The sequence below is a fragment of the Sinocyclocheilus anshuiensis genome, unplaced genomic scaffold (genome assembly GCF_001515605.1).
Source record: "Sinocyclocheilus anshuiensis isolate Anshui unplaced genomic scaffold, SAMN03320099.WGS_v1.1 scaffold940, whole genome shotgun sequence".
Lineage (NCBI taxonomy): Eukaryota > Metazoa > Chordata > Actinopteri > Cypriniformes > Cyprinidae > Sinocyclocheilus > Sinocyclocheilus anshuiensis.
Genome location: NW_015549620.1, coordinates 177541 through 194674, shown reverse-complemented (window position 1 = coordinate 194674; position 17134 = coordinate 177541). Strand labels below are relative to the sequence as shown.

Genomic DNA, 17134 nt, shown 5'->3' with positions numbered 1-17134 from the left:
AATTTGCCACTGGTTAACTTCACTTGAAGTGTAGTGATATCTACAAGCAATATGAATGCTCCTGAGCTAAATTTCAACTGTCCCAGATAAGGGTATGAGTACTTATGAAATGGAATCATTTAAGTTTTTTATTTTTAATAAATTTGCAAAGATGTTAAAAACCAGTTTTTTGCTTTACCAATATGGTGTATGGAGTGTAGATTGATATGGGAAAAAAAGTAATTGAAAGCAGTTTAACATAAGGCAGCAACATAAAATGTGAAAAAAAATGAAGGGGTATGAATACTTTTGCAAGGCACTGTATATGTATATATACAAATAAACAAAATAGTCCAATTTGTATGTAGAAGTGTGCTATATACAAACAGAATTAACAGGGAATGGAATAAGAAGTAGGGTATTTTATTGCACAGTGGGGAGAACCTGGGGCATTTAACTGGTCATGAAATTGTTTGGGGGAAGAAACCTTTTCTTGTTTCTGGCTGTTCTGGTGGCCAAAGCTCTGTAATGCTGACCAGATAGCAAAATTTAAAAGAGAAGGTGGCTTGGGGGTGGAGGGTAGGAGGGGAGTTTAGGAAGATTCAAAGGGCCCTGAGAGAATGTGATTTGAGGGGGCCCAATTCAATATGCTGTTTAAGGGGCCCAGAAACCATAGAAGTGCTCCTGTGGATGTGAGAGGTTCAGAGAATTTTCTGAGTCTTTTTTCTCACTCTAGATGTATACAGTTCTTGAAGGGTGGGCAGTGGAGCATCAATAGTCCTCTCAGCAGTCTGAACTATCCTTTGGAGTCTTCTGATGTCTGATTTGGTAGCTGAGCCAAACCAGACAGTTACTGATGCAGAGGACAGACTGGTATTGTCTTTTTGTCTTGGTATTATAATTGGTATTTTCCTAATAAAATACATAACTGCATAATGTAATATATTCCAAAATGTAATTGCTGGTGAAATTTAATGGTAACACCTTACAATAAGGATTATTAGTTAACACTGATTAATTTAATAACTAACATTAAATACCAATGAGAAATACATTTGTTACCATATTTATTAATCTGTACGTTAGTTAGTAAAAATACAACTGTTCATTGGTAGCTCAGTTCCATTAAATAATATTAACTGATACAACTTTTTATTTTTAATAATGTATTAGTGAATGTTGAAATGAACATAAACTAAGAACATAAACTTATAAATGCTTTAGAAGTTTTTTTTATTATTATTTTTATTGTGTGTTCATGTTAACTAATGCAGTTAACTAATGTTAACAAATGGAACTGTAAGGCCCACGCACTTGGCCCAAGGAAGGTATTCAGTGGTGGATGAAGGTTTCTTGCGTGTTCGGTCTTTTCAGACTGATGCATATGTGAGAGAGGCGTTTCCTGCACCTCCACTCTGTGGGGTGTCTCGAAGATGCCCGTGTATGTTTGTATTGTCTGTTTCTCAGGAGATCAAAGTATCTGAGTTTCTTTAATCCTTACAGAACCTTATTGTAAAGTGTTACCAAAAATAATAGAATGTTTTTTTTTAATAGAATGTATTTAGAACTATATTAACCTTTACCAGATTTGGATTTTGGGCTTTGATATTGGTGAATAAAGAGCACTGGGTTCAGTGAAATAGCAAAACACAATCAGGTTGCATAGATGAACTGCTGTATTTGGAAATACACATTACAAAAATCCAACTGTTATCCACACACACTGCATTAACAGATTATCGTAGTAGGTCTCATTGCATCTCATCATTGTTAGTGTCGTCTTCTGCATGAAACATAGGCAGCAGATCTCCCCAGTCACTACTACGAGCACATCTGTACATGTCCCTGTTAAAACAGGCAATGAAATTATTGTTAAAACCAGTTTGATCTGTGAATGCATAGCCTATTAGTGGTAATACAGGTAGAGGTTATTCACTGAAAATGCAAATAGAGATCTATTAAATGAAAGCATTACATACTTTCCATGACGACGGGCCGTTACAGCAAGCTGTTTGAGTTCTCCATTGGCGCAACAGAGCTGACACTGCACATGTCTGGGTCGGCGATGGACTTGTGCGATCAGTCTGGTCATGTCCCAGTGCTCAGACTTCTGCGCCTTCTCCTCAGCAGACCTGGATATAATCAGGTAACTGAACTTCTCCTGCTGCCTTTCTTGGTGCTGTAATGATTGATTCATGGGGAGAGAAATATACAATATGATTGATTGTCATGACAACTACAGTACAGAAATGGACTTATTCCTGGTGAATGTCACGATTCGAAAGTCAAATGTTTGAACACTTGTTGTGAACTTACCCTAGTTAAGGGCAGAGAATAGTAGAACTGGGTGAAGTTACAAGGTACTACAGGTTGCTTGATCAGCTTGGGACAAGGCAGCTCATGAGTGCACTGTCCAAAATGAAACAGAGCAGATGATGATGTCAGTTTAAGACATCAAAAATGAATCTATCATATTAATGGAATAAATAAAGATGGTTTTAGTGATGATTTTTTAACGCACAGGGGCAAACATAGATGGTCTCCTCAAGTCATGTTTTACCTCTTCTTCTCTCTATAGTCATAGAGAAAAGGTTTGTGAGAAATTTCTGAAAGATGTTCTACCACTACAACTTCAAACAGAAAGTCATGTCAGCAATATTTGAGTGAAAAAAAATCTCAAATCACACCTTTAGTATAATGTCTCTGGCCTCCATAAGGATTTGATGGCCATCCTTGGTTCCATTCTCCACCAATACCTTTACAAAGTACCAAGAACTGCATTAGGAAACAGTCATTCTCCCAGATAGCAGTGTTATTTATATAATACTATAGTAGTTATTATTATTATTATTATTATTAAAGTAGATATTATTAAAGTTTTAGTAATTTTGTTATGTGCTTTTGGCATTTTTATTTTAGTTTTATTTAGCTTTTTATTTTTATTTCCGTTTTAGTTTTTTTATTTTAGTACTTCAACTTCAACTTATTTTAATTTAGTTGTCAAGGCAACATTTTTAATTTTGGTTTAAGTTTTTTAAGTTTAGGTATTTTATCTAATACTTATTTTATTTTAATCTAAAACATATATTTTATTTGATTTAAGCTTTATTTTCTTGTTAAATCGTTTTAGTTAAAGGGATAGTTCATCCAAAATCTTTGTTATCATTTACTAACCATTAAGTTGTTCCAGACCTGCATAAATTTCTTTCTTCAGCTGAACTCAAAAGAAGATATTTTGAACAAAACAGTTGATGGTAGCCATTGACTTCCATAGTATTTTTTTTCCATACTATGAAGTCAATGGCTACCATCAACTGTTTGGTTACCAATATTTTCTTCAAAATATCTTCTTTTGTGTTAACATACAGGTTTGGAACAGCTTAAGGGTGAGTAAATGATGACAACATTTTAATTTTTGGGTGAACTATCCCCTATAACAATAACTACACAGCAAGATGTTGTGTATGAAAATCTACTTTTAAGATCACAATCCTATGATTTAAGATATTAGTTTAATCGTTAATAAATCAAGCATCATCACTCACAAGGTAGGAGTTGGTTTTCCTCCAAAGTGTGAAAATAACGTTCAAACGCTCATCCAAAGTGGTCAGTTCTGACAAAGAGAAAGCGGCTATCACAAGATCAAACTGCACCTGTGGGAAAAAAATATATATACTTTTTTTTCAGTTGTGTTAAAAGCAATGTATAAGTTGGGCAAATAAAAACAATTAAGGATGGCAGCTGAAGATACCGTAGGAGAAACAGGGAGGAACTGGCGGAAATATACTTGTTTGATCACTGGATTATCCACCTCACTGCCCCCTGTTTAATACAAATACACATTTTTGTCAGTAGATCTGTTTGTATAACACTGTGTTTAAAAGTTCTACTGAATGTTTTTACCACTAAGAAGCTGTTCTGCCAAGGTGTTCATGTCTCCAGAGCTGTCTACACAAACATACTCCTTCAGAGAGTCTCCCCAGAGTGTGTGTGATGCCCTGAGTTAAAGAATCAAATATAGTATAAATTCACTAATCTTGAAACATGCATCTTTGAAAGCAAGTAAATTAATGCCACTGAAATCAATCAATATCTTCAATATTTATAACCCTTTGTGTTCGTTTCACTTAATAATATTTAAAATATTCATATCTAAGTCATACTTACCAAGTACATGTTCCAAGTCCTGATCCAAAGTCCAGGAGAGAATATGGTACAAACAAAGGATCTCTCTTCTTTATCTAAGATGTATATTAAAGAGATTGTATATGTTTTTGAACAATTGCAAAGAGAAACGTTTGATGATGTGTATTAAATACCTCATTTAATGCTCTGAGTACAGCTGCATAACCACCTGCTAGCCTAGCAGCCATATACACCAACCCAAGATCTTCATCGTACCTTGAAACATGACAGCACAGCAGAGAAATCAATGTTGAGTTATCAAGTAATACACAAAACCTCACATTCCCATTCTATGAAAAATATTTTAAACAGATTATGCATTTGTACCTTAGGGGAGTCCTGTGGTATGTTGTTCTTCTCAGTTCAGATAATACTCTCTTACTTATTCGAGCCTCTAGTTTGTGGTCAATGGCATCTAAAGGAAACATTTAATTGTAAATTTTATTTACAGTCTTCAGTGCACAGTCACTGTGTTTGACCTTTTTATAACATCTCTCCTCCATCTTTAACTCACCTGTATGGATATCCCTCTCTTGCTCCAAAAATTTCTTCTCAAGAAGGATGGCTTTTTCCCTGAGTTGAGAGCTTTCTATTGCCCGTTTCCTGCTCCAAAGGAAGCTGGACAGCTTATGTGCCCTTTCAGTCAGACTTTTTACCTCTGCACCTACATATCAAATAAAGGCGTATAAAGAGCATTTACACACTATATCACTACAGGGACTGATATGTGCATTTCAGAACACAGACCGATTTGAATGCTCAAAACACTAAAACTTTAGACTGGTGGATCAATGTTTACTCACTTTTTAAGACAGATTGAGCTGCTCCCTGCAGTTGCTCTGGCAGGCGCACTGTTTTGAGGTTTGTCACACCTGGGTGCTTTCTATGAGGAGCACCTTTTAAGAAGTCGGCCTGTTCCAGAGGTGCCGCAGAGCTCTGACACTTTAAAATCAGTAAGATAGAATGTAAATTCTACAATTACTCATGTCAACAACATTTGTGATCAATTTTACTTCCACAATGTGACATATTTATGACAGAAATTGATTGGATGGTATCTATATTGCAGGTGATTGGAGGGCCGTTTTATTTTAGTATCACTGATTAGATTTATTTAAACATTTATATTATTTTCTATTTTCATTTTAATTTGAGTCATTTTGTTGTTTTGTGTCAGTTTTATTAATTTTTAGTTCAGGTTTAGTTATTTAGCACACTGAGTTAAACTAAATTGGAGAAATATTTCCTTGACAACTAGCTGAAATAAGAGTTTTTGTTGTTGTTGTTGTAAATTTGAAGTAAGCATTTTAAGTAACGAGAAAGTTGACTCTTGGTTGCCAAGAAGAAAAGTCATTTCTCTGGAATAAGGTTGACCTACGAGTCTCTGCCAAACTAAAGGGGTGCTTCCCAATCAGTAGGCATATATTAACCGCTTATCCGACTGGATAAAATCATGAAGGTCCACCCCTAACCCCATCCCAAAAACCTAGCCACAGTGGGTGAGAGCAAATCAGGTAAAGCAGTTGTAAAATGCCCACAGATTAGGAAACACCCATAATTGATTGGGCTGCACCCCTAGTGTATAGCAGAGACCTATACTTGAAAAGGAATTTTTTTAAGAATGTAAAAATAGAGTGCTGCAGCACTCTGAAATGTCAATTTTGATTTCATGAGGTATATTTCAATATTTATGTGTTAGAGACTATCCAAATATGACAATGATGAATTAAAGAATAATCACTAACAGTATTTTTTTTAAATCACAAGTTTAGCCAATCACTGCGCAACAATTAACATGTTCTCGTTCTCAAATTATTTGACTGTTTAACTCGTTTGAACAACACATTTCGTCAAAAAATACCTTTTCTCAAGGAACAATTTTAGTCGGCCAAAGAAGGATTTAAAAAAAACAAACTACTTACTATATTCCTCACCGTCGTCTAAATGAATAGCTTGGCTTGCGCGGTATATAATGTATGACACTTCATCATCTAAATCGCAGCGGTAGGAAGCTTACTGTAGAGGTCACAAACAGGGTGCTAATCACTCAATCAACCCCCTCGGGGAAGGTCTGAGACAAGAGCCAATCGCTGTCCTCGCAGGACATCATCTGAACAGATGAGCGAGCGCACAGCCATCATGGGTCACAGCGCGGTGTTCTCGCACAAGACGTTGATATTCGCCCAGTTTCAGCAAATCAACTGATGCGATCCCCGCTGACTTGGAAACACTCGCGGCTGGCGAATGAGTTCAATGTGTAAGCTAGTACAAGATGCTAGAACCCAATTCAGACTACTCTCCCTCCGCTCTTTTACTTTTATTCTGTAAATAACAGTTATGACAGATATACTCACCCGTTGCGCTTCTTTTAAACATAAAGCCACATAGCATCTTGAACATTTAACATACATTCGGCTGCCTAATAAATACATGTTCATTCACGATTATCAAATTCAAGAACAAATGAGATATTTCATTAAATTAACACCGATTACAGTCACTCTGCATGCATCAGTCACTGTATGACCGCATGCTCATGTGGTCGTCGGCAATACGACTTCAAAATAAATCCGACTAGAAACAAACTCAAAGCTCAGTTCGTTCCTAGACAACAGGTCCGCGCTAATATACTTTTCGCGCCATTCAGTACACTGAAGTAGAGATCTTAAATCTTAGGTAGGTGCTGAAAACCTTTTAAATCGTGTGATTATTTAAATTGTAGTGATATAAAAAAGTGTGGCTCTCACTTATGTTATGCTGAAGCATTTCTCTTCATGCTTCACTTCAAGCATTGAAGTGTTTTGACGCAATATCCATGGTTATGGGATGAGGAAGTAGATAGAAACTCAAATGATATGAGTAGTCCATCACCACGTTTCTGAATAACTCAGTTTATGTCATACTTAACATTACGTAATATGTCGGTACGGGAAACGTTTCCTCTCATTTCAGCTGTTTTATGGAAAGCATGCGACGAACAAGGAGTTGTCGGGGCAAGCCTGTGGCAGATTCAGGCAGTGAAGCTTCAGAGGCGAAGACAAGTATGAATTCACTCAGCGAACATGCCAGAACAGCTCAAAGTTTCATAATAAGCATTTAAAGCATGTTAGTCAAGCACTGAAGACTGACAAATATTGCACATTCACACTCATTTCTTTCCCAACTAAATATGTGTAACGTTAAATCCATAGCCACACCAGTTTGATTGTATTTAATCTCTAAACCATTTTGATTGTGTAGGTGTAGGGATGTGCATCTCATGACTCAGGCCGATACGATACGCATCTCGACGATACATCGCGATATAAATGACAACTTGTAGCCGATGCACACTTTTTAAACCGATGCATCGTATCGTTAACTTTTTATGCCGATACACCGAGCGAATCGGGGAATCTTCCCATCCCTATGTAGGTGTGACACTGTTTTATTTTTAGATATTCATATTTCACATAATGATCATCTAAATATTTAATTATTTTCAGTTTGGCAGTGGAAGGGGGATGATGGTGAGTGGGAGCCATATCCTCCAAAGGTCTGTGTCCAGCTGGATACAGCAAAGCAGGCCGGTGAAAAGTTGGTGTCACTGGTGCTCGGAACTGGTTATGAAGTGGATCTTGTGAAAATGCTTTCAGAAAGTGAAGTCAGGTATGTCTGTGTATACCCATGTCTGATGTTGCATCAGTATCTGTCACAGAAATTTAATAGCTGCTTATTTATTATATTGCAGAAGATCCAAACGAAGGAAAAGCTTTGAATGGCAAAAATGGAGCTGCAGGTGTTGTTCAGATTAAAGAAGAGAAAGAGGAGGAAGAGGAGCAACCGGTTTCCAAGAAGAGACGCAATGAAGGGAGGAATCAGAGAGCAGAAAAAGCCAAGCCCATTGTTAAAAAGGAAAGTGAAGGTGAAGCTTCCTTGGTAGATGAACTTTCTTGGACTTTTCTTTTTGTCTGATGTTACCAATTCCTCTCATAGACTTGATCGGTGTCGCGTCATAGCTGTGTGGGCGGAGTCGGTGTGGGGGAAAACAGTCCTTTCCCCCTCATTGGAAAAGCATGGTGTTGACTCAGAATGGCCCACATAAAATTATTTCTGCCGCTTGACAGAGCAACATATGCATAAAAACTGAGCCGTATTAGGTCAGACTGTCCGTACGGTATCTGTGACTGGACAAACGACCCAACAGAATGGCCAGAGGTGTCGTTTCCCCACATTTTTTGTTACCTAATTGAGCAAGAGACAGCTTAGGCTACTACAAGCCTATACGAGACGGCTTGTGAAAGTAAACATTTGTCGTTTTGTTTTGCTTAATTTTAATAAAGTGATAAAGACTTGAGTAAAAGCCTGCCATACTTTCTTATTGATATATTAAAAAGTTTTTTAACATTGACAAAACAGGTAACATTAAAGGTCCACTGAAGTGCCTTGAAATGCGCAGCGTTATTCTATGTGGTGTGTGCTGCGGCTGCCTAATAATTTTCACAAATACATGCCGTAAAATAAAGATAACATGAAAATATGTATCTATACTTTTACTATAGTAATACCATTGCTAATTTTCGTAAGTAATAATATGACGTATAATAATATGAAATAAATGTTTTAATAGATTATGACATCACAAAATATCAGGGAGTGAGATTTATTTGATTGCGATGCGAAGGAGGGTTACTGTAAGTAAGCCCCATCAGAACTGGGTTGCGGTGCAGGGGGACGGGACTAACGACAGATCATTGCAGGGTATCAGTTATATACATCGTCAGATCAGGTTTTTTTAACTTATTAGAGGTACAAAACGCCACACAGCAACTTTTCGGCATTGTACCAAGCAAAAATCAATCGAAATCATCACAAAAAGTAAAGATCAAGCGCCTAACAAGGTCTCCGCGCGTTAATTCGAATGGTTTGTTTTCCCCCTCGGCATAAACGGTTATGACGTTTTTGTAGGCGTTCCCAGCAATGCCGAACAAGTCTATTTTTCAACCCCTCTCCTTCAATCACCTGTCAAATTGACCACTTTCCACATTCCGATTGGACAAAATTTGTCCTGTCCTACGTTTTTTAAATTTTTTATAACTTTCACTCACAAATGCATCACGTCGTAGGTTAAGTACATACGTTTCAGATTGACTGTTGTTGTTTTTTCCTCGTTTTGAAGAAGAGGTTGTGAAGACAGTGGTTATGAAAGGTAAAGCCCCAGTTGATCCGGAATGCAAGGCTAAAATTGGAAAGGTAATTACCTTAAATGTGTTATAGGGTCATTTGAAGTGAAATTACTGTACAGTATTTGACTGTTGTGTAATCACTTTTAAAACTTCCCTTTTCTTCTAAATACAGACTTTGTTTACTTCAATGCATTCTTCTCATTAGATTTCTTTTCTTTGGTTATTCACAGGCCCACGTCTACAGTGAGGGGGCTGATGTATATGATGTCCTGCTGAATCAGGTGAATATTGAAGATGTTACAATACTGTTCAAAAGTTTGGGGTCGATGAAGGAAGTCTCTTATGCTTACCAAGGATGCATTTATTTGATCAAAAATAAGAACAGTAATATTGTAAAATTATTATAAAATTATTATAGTTAAAAATGACTGTTATCTGTGTTGTTATATTCAAAAATTTAAATTTATTCTTGTGATGGCAAAAGTAATTTTCAGCAGCCATTACTCCAGTCTTCAGTGTCACATGGTCCTTCGGAAATCATTATAATATGCTGATTTGCTGCTCAAGAAACATTTCTTATTAGTAGCAATGTTGCAAACAGTTGCTTAGTATTTTTGTGGAAACTGTGCTTCCTTTTTAGGATTCTTTAAAGAATAGAAAGTTCAAAAGAACAGCATTTATATGAAATAGAAATCTTTTGTAAAATTGTAAATGGCTTAACTGTAAATTCTGATCAGTGTAATGCATCCTTGCTGAATAAAAGTCTTTTTTTCTGTGAATAAAAATATCTTTCTTTCAAAAAATAACTTAACCATAAACTTTTGAATGGTTGTGTTTATTAATACATAACGTGCAGGATATGACGTTGTTTGATATCTTTTCTTTGGTTTTTAACTGTTACAGACTAATCTTCAGTTCAACAACAATAAATATTACCTGATTCAGCTGCTTCAGGACGACAATGCAAAATCCTACAGTGTATGGATGAGGTGGGGACGAGGTATGTGCAGAAACACCTCAGATGCTCTTTACCAGTCTGACTTTTATTATTATGACTTTTCATCATTCGTTCTTGTTGTTCTTTTTTCTCTTCAGTGGGTAAAGTAGGACAGAACAGCTTGGCTAACTGTGGGGGGAATCTTGCTCAGGCCAAAGACTTTTTTTTGCTTATTAATGTTATTTACTCGTATAAGATATAAGTGGAAGAATCTGCTTGTAATCTGCTTATATGCAGATTCTTTGACAAGACCAAGAATGAGTGGGAGCATCGAGCAAATTTTGAGAACGTTGCAGGGAAATATGACATGGTATTTGTAGACTACAGCACTGAAGACAAGGTAAAAAGACATTTTTGCTCCCAATACCACATGATCCATTGCTCTGCATTGCATTTATGTTTCATCCCTAATTGTAGTCAAATATAGACCTAATTTTTCCTCTCACCAGGAGAAGGACAAGGCTGTGGCATCCTCTCCTCCTCAAATAAAGCCCTGCCAACTGAACAGCAAGGTCTCTCCTAGAGCTTATATGTGACCTCAAAGCCATGGAAGAGTGTGTGCTAGAAATGAAGTTTGACACCAAAAAAGCCCCACTCGGCGGGTGTGTGTGTGTGTGAATGAATCTTGCAGATTCTTAGTGATGATGAATGTATTCAAGCCAAACAACATGAACATTTTTATGAGACACAATTACAAATGAAAACCATTAAATAATTTTATTTTTTGCTAAAGGAAAACTAACAACAGAGCAAATTCGAGCTGGCTATGCCGCTTTGAAGAGGATAGAGGAGTGTTTAAAGAAAAAGAAGAGTAATAAGGAACTCATGGATGCGTGCAACCAGTTTTACACTCGTATCCCCCATGACTTTGGGTAAGTTACACTACCGTTCAAAGGTTTGGGGTCAGTAAATTTTTTTTTAAATAAATTAATACTATTATTCAGCAAGGATACATCAAATTGATCAAAATTGACATTAAAGACTTTATAATGTTAAAAAACTTTTTCTATTTCAAATAAATCCTGTTCTTTCGAACTTTCTATTCAATAAAGAATCCTGGAAATATATTATGGCTTCCACAAAACTATTAAGCAGCACATAGATAATAATATAAATGATTTCTAAAGGATCATGTGACACTGAAGACTAGAGTAATGGCTGCTGAAAATGTAGCTTTTCTATTACAGGAATAAATTACATTATATACACTGAACAAAATTATAAATCTTGATATGCCACACCTGTGAGGTGGATGGATTATCTCGGCAAAGGAGAAGTGCTCACTAACACAGATTTAGACAGATTTGTGAACAATATTTGAGAGAAATAGGCCTTTTGTGTACATAGAAAAAGTCTTAGACCTTTGAGTTCAGCTCATGAAAAATGGGGGCAAAAACAAAAGTGTTGCGTTTATAATTTTGTTCAGTGTACATTACAGTATATTAAAATTGAAAACATTTATTTTAAATTGTAATAATATTTCACAATATTTCTGTTTTTATTTTGAATTAAATAAATGCAAACTTGGCAAGCATAGTTATTTTTTTCAAAATCACAAAAAAATCTTTCCGACCCTACATTTTTAAAAATAGTGTGGCTACAATGTGATTTTACATTCACTATGTAATGTGTGTATATTTTTGTTTTTCCTGACTACTTGATCTTCCTTAAGGTTACGGACACCCCCCATAATACGCACAGAGGAGGAGCTAAAGGAGAAAATCGCTTTGCTTGAGGTGCGACATTGTAGTTGCTGCTGCAATGATTAGAAGTGATTGACAATTTATGTTTATTTTTACGGCGTTCTCATAGAGCTCTATGTTTATAGTCATGTTTTCTGTCTTTTAGGCTCTAAGTGACATCCAGATAGCAGTGAAAATGGTTCAGTCTAGTGTTCAGAACGATGAGAATCCTTTGGACAGACAGTATCGCTCTCTACAGTGTCGACTGCAGCCACTGGATTCTAACAGCCATGAATACAAGGTACATGTCTTTTATCGTTGAAGTGCAGTATAACATTAATAGTAGAATTTTGGATGGCGGACTTTTGGTGGTCTTTTTAAACATTTAGTTTTGCACATCCCAGAACACAAACTGTCTGTCTTTGTGAAGGTTATAGAAAAATATCTTCAGTCTACTCATGCACCCACCCATGATTACACAATGACCATTCTGGACATCTTTGCTCTGGAGAGAGAGGACGAGAAGGACAACTTCTACTCTGAGCTGGAAAACAAGTACCAAACCACCTTCCTCAGTTACACTTTATCACTTATGTTATGCTCTATGTAAAATCTTATTTCAGATAGTACAAGTTGTTTTTGTGTGTGTGGATGCTAGAATGCTCCTGTGGCATGGTTCTCGTCTCTCGAACTGGGTGGGGATCCTGAGTCAGGGGCTGCAAGTGGCCCCTCCAGAGGCTCCGGTGACCGGATACATGGTGAGACAAAGAGATATCACACAAATAATATCAATAGAAAATTTAGAGTTAAATCTTTGCCTACAAGATGGCTGCTGCCATTACAACATTCTTTGTAAAAGCAATGGACTACAACAATTCAAACTAATCATTTTTTTAACTTTTCCTCCCCCCTCAAGTTTGGTAAGGGGATCTATTTTGCAGACATGTCATCTAAAAGTGCCAATTACTGCTTTGCCAATCAGAAGAACAACCAAGGACTCCTGTTGCTGAGTGAGGTTGGTTTTTTGTATCTAAATTATCTGCTTCCACTTCCAGAATTGCTTAATATTTTTGTGGAAAGCATGATACTTTTTTCAGGATACTTTGATGAATAGAAAGTTGGATACGACAGCATTTATTTAGGGGGTTTATTTGAATAAAAATTGCTGGTTAAAAACAGATATAACTGTTATTTTTAGAGATATAAATGCTAAAAATGGTTAAAAGCTACTGGTTAAAGGAAAAGTAATTTCAGAGATTTATTTTGTTCACAGGTTGCCCTTGGGAATAGTAATGAACTTTTGGATGCAGATTACAATGCTGACCAACTGCCTTCTGGGAAACATAGCACAAAAGGCCTGGGGCAGACTGCGCCCGACTCAAACAACTATGTTGCATTGTGAGTTCGCGTTTAGATTTTCTTTTTCTATGTTTTACATGACTGAGTCATAAGTGCTGTACTGAAGAGTTTTCTCGTTCTCTCTCAGGGATGGTGTGACCACACCATGGGGCCCTCTGTGAAGACCGGGGTGGGGCAGAAGGGAGGTTACACCCTCCTTTATAACGAGTACATAGTTTATAACCCTGCTCAGATACAGATGAAGTACCTCCTTCGAGTTCAGTTTAATTTCTCTTCGCTCTGGTGAGGCAAAGGGGATTCTTTACATTTAGAACAGTTTTTACAGTCTGAGGTGAAGGACCTACACTATATTTACACAGTATGTAACTCATGTGTTCATGAAATTAAATGGAGACTCAAGCATATTGTTCTGTAAATGTCTGTTGTAACTTCAATAGCTATCTGAAATTGATGAGTAAATTCTGTCAACATAAGTGGAATATTGCAATTATTAATCAAAATAAAATGAAATATAATATTTTCTACTCATATACCGTGTTATATGTGATTTTAAGTTTTTGTCCAAATTTGTGAAATACAAACAACAGAATTTATGGTAGAATGGCATAATTTATTGGTAGAATGTATATGACACTTAAGCATAAATGAGTAGCAGTACATCAAAATTAATCCAAGGGGGGAGTGAGTGTAAGATGAAAAAGATGATAAATTAGGTATTTACATGATGCTTGTAGAAATAAGCCTTTATGAAAAGTCATGTTTCGTGTTTGGTTAGAGTAGGACCTCATTCATGACTATTGAGACTATTTCTGTCTTTAAGTTGAATTTGCATATGAATGTGTTCTGGTGCATAAATGAGGCCCAATATATTATGTATGTCTGTGCATAAACATATTGCTTCAGTTCCTGGAGTCTCCACCCCAAATCATAATTATGTGAGGAATATCATAATGATATCCACATAAAATAACAGCATTTATTTGGGGGCTATACATGAGTAAAAACTGCTAGTTTGAAAAACAGTGATAATTAACAATTAATATAAAAACTAGAAATGATTAAAAGCTACTTTAGCCTTGGAGTAGCTCGAACCAATGCATTTAATTTAGAAAATAAGTGGATTACAGTGAACCAAATGTCAACAATTTGTTGCCTGTACATTTAAGCACCAGAATGCACCATTTAATGTGGAAATACTGGGTCTTGATCAAAGTAGTATTGCATCAGATGTTATCACGGTTTGTAGAGTTCACTTAATGTTTTCATGAATGAATGTTTTTGTTTCACACAGGCTGACGTTGGTTTTATATCCTCTGACTAACATGGTAACGTGTAGACATTTTGTAAACGGTTACCAGTGTTCAAAAAGGTTCAAATCATGTCTAAATTTATTCCTGCAGGATTGTTTGAATGGCACGTGAATCCAACACCCAGATAAAAAACCCAGGTTGGTCTAGAAAAACTGGTTGAAGTACAGCTTTAAAGACTATGTAGTTTACTTTTAAGATCCGCTGCGGCGGTTCACGTAACAACGCGAAACCAGACTTCTTTCTTCCCAATGGAAAGCATATTCAGACTGAATTGTTCATATCCCCCATATAGTGCACTACGTGCCATTCAGCATACAGAAAATACTAATTATGTGAACAAGTGACCTATTTCAGCAGCAGTTTCAGCATCTATTTATAGTGTAGGGGGCTGGACACCAGATTCTAGAGAGCATTTGATTGGACAGAATGTTTGACAAGAAGCTGAAGTGCAGGGTGATGTCATCAAAATCGTTGATCCATATTGGCGGAAGTGAGAGACTGTAAGTTTTGAATGCTTATATCTTCTAAATGCGAATTTTGTCATTGTTTTGGAGCACACTAGCTTATAGATAACCTTAAGGCTAACATATTCATACTAAAAAACAAAAAAAACTTTAATTTTGATTTCATGGGGACTTTAAAGTATAATTCTCCCTAAAGCAATGTAATTTCAAACTTGTATGATGTTTTTTTTTAAGGTGAACACAAAAAAGAGTCACCATCTCGTTCTAAAAATTTCCATTGACATTCAAAAGTAAAGTTAATCTGCAGGGGGGAAATGCACTTAAATGGAGTGTTTGACCTCAAGGCTGCTATCTTTGCTTATTGGTCACTCAGTTGACTGGCACAGCTGACTGCCATGCAGTGTGACTGATGAATAATCTGTCACTGGTAAACCATCTACTATAATATAATGAAATACTTGCAGTTTATTTGTTACTTGGAAATACTTTAATTTAGTCACAATACAATGTAATTTTGATTGGCCTTAACAGGTAAATATCAGCATTAGACTGTATTACAGCATCTACCAAAGTTATTCTAGACAGCTGAATAGGAACGTTAAAGAAACTATATGTACGTTTTTTTCTTTCTTACCTTGAAATATCAGTCTCAAAGTCATTTTGATGGTAAATGACTTCTAATGAGACGAATGGCTTCTCTTTCTTTTCCACGTTCCAATGTTGTTTGTTGAGTGGGTACAAAAAGTGTGGATCGCTTTACGGCAGCAACAAATGCAAGCTATCCAGTCTAATTATGACAGATAATTACCACAGCGAATTGCACTCACTTAACTGTAGGAGGCTACAAAGTCGGGGAAAAAAAAAAAAAAACTACACACAGTTGCTTTAACGCATACACTTGTCCAGATATTATAGAATTAGTTGTTTTAATGCAGGTCTTTTCCATATAACAACAATGTACTGTGACCATCCCTGTCAAACTCCAAAAGGACAAAATCACTGTAACAATTTTATGTTGTTATCTGCTGAAAATCCTACTTTCTCCCCTCCTCTTTGTTGTCCTATTTAGAGCTTGGCATACATGATCACAATAAACTCTAAGTGTCATTGTATTGAAAGTTATTGTGTGAAGATTCTTTAGAATATTTATTTTTGTGTTCACTGGAAGAAATAAAAGCAGAGATTTTGAATCACATGAGAAAGGCTACACCCTCTACTACAATTAATATTATTATTACCCTGCCCAGCCACTTCTTTTTAGTTCCTTATCTTTTTCACACTGTGGTAAGGCAGAGAGTCTGATAGATTTAGCCCTAAAGTAAATAACAAAGATACAGTCTGTAGTCAATGACCTATAACCAATATGTACACGTAGCTGATAAATTCATGAGATTGTTTAGAGATTTTTTTTGTCTGATAATTTATTAATGTCTTTTGACTGTATGTGTCTGTCAGTGTAAGTGGAATATTATATTATTTTTAATAATCAAAATAATGGGTTATATTTATATGCAATATACAGTTTAGTTTTTTTTTTTTTTACTTGTATAAGCATTTCAAATATATATGATTTTGTTGAAATAAACAGAATTGATTGATTCAATTGCAAATCAGAAAGCAGTCACATTACAGGGTCGTATATGATAAAGATGATTCACATCAGTGGGATGTTTTTCACATTTATAACATTTAGGGCATTTACTTTCGGCATAATATTTAAGACTTATAAAAGGTTCTTGTGATCAACAAATGGTAAGACTGCAATTTACAATATGATTATCTGCTAAAAAAAATAAAATGAAATGAAACGAGTCTTAAAATCTTAATCTGAAAAGTGCTTCTTAAACAAATACAAACAAATACAAGACAAGTACCATGAACAATGAACCAGTAGAGAGAACATAGCAGTGATGTGAGAATATCTGAGGTCAGGAGGTTGAATATCACCTGGCATGTGCAGATTGGGAGTGCCACAAGATATGCATGTGTGAGT

At 36.0% G+C, this 17134-nt stretch overlaps 1 protein-coding gene and 1 pseudogene across 2 annotated transcripts; one reads left to right on the top strand and one right to left on the bottom strand.

Moving 5' to 3' along the window:
* Window positions 1-1637: 1637 nt before the first annotated feature.
* On the bottom strand, window positions 1638-6733 carry mettl17 (methyltransferase like 17). Of its 2 annotated transcripts, none has more exons than XM_016448316.1 (14): window positions 6519-6733; window positions 4968-5106; window positions 4679-4828; window positions 4492-4579; window positions 4299-4380; window positions 4147-4220; window positions 3883-3977; window positions 3731-3801; window positions 3525-3632; window positions 2667-2735; window positions 2501-2551; window positions 2296-2388; window positions 1959-2158; window positions 1638-1824 (listed from the first exon to the last, which is right to left on the bottom strand). In XM_016448316.1, the coding sequence occupies exons 1-14, from the start codon at window positions 6600-6602 to the stop codon at window positions 1731-1733; spliced, it is 1398 nt and encodes a 465-aa protein (XP_016303802.1). In that variant the 5' UTR covers window positions 6603-6733; the 3' UTR covers window positions 1638-1730. The 2 variants fall into 2 exon arrangements, with proteins under 2 accessions (XP_016303802.1, XP_016303803.1); XM_016448317.1 differs by having other exon boundaries at window positions 3886-3977.
* A 38-nt stretch (window positions 6734-6771) lies between these two features.
* On the top strand, window positions 6772-13850 carry LOC107659396 (poly [ADP-ribose] polymerase 2-like; annotated as a pseudogene).
* The last annotated feature ends 3284 nt before the right edge of the window (window positions 13851-17134 follow it).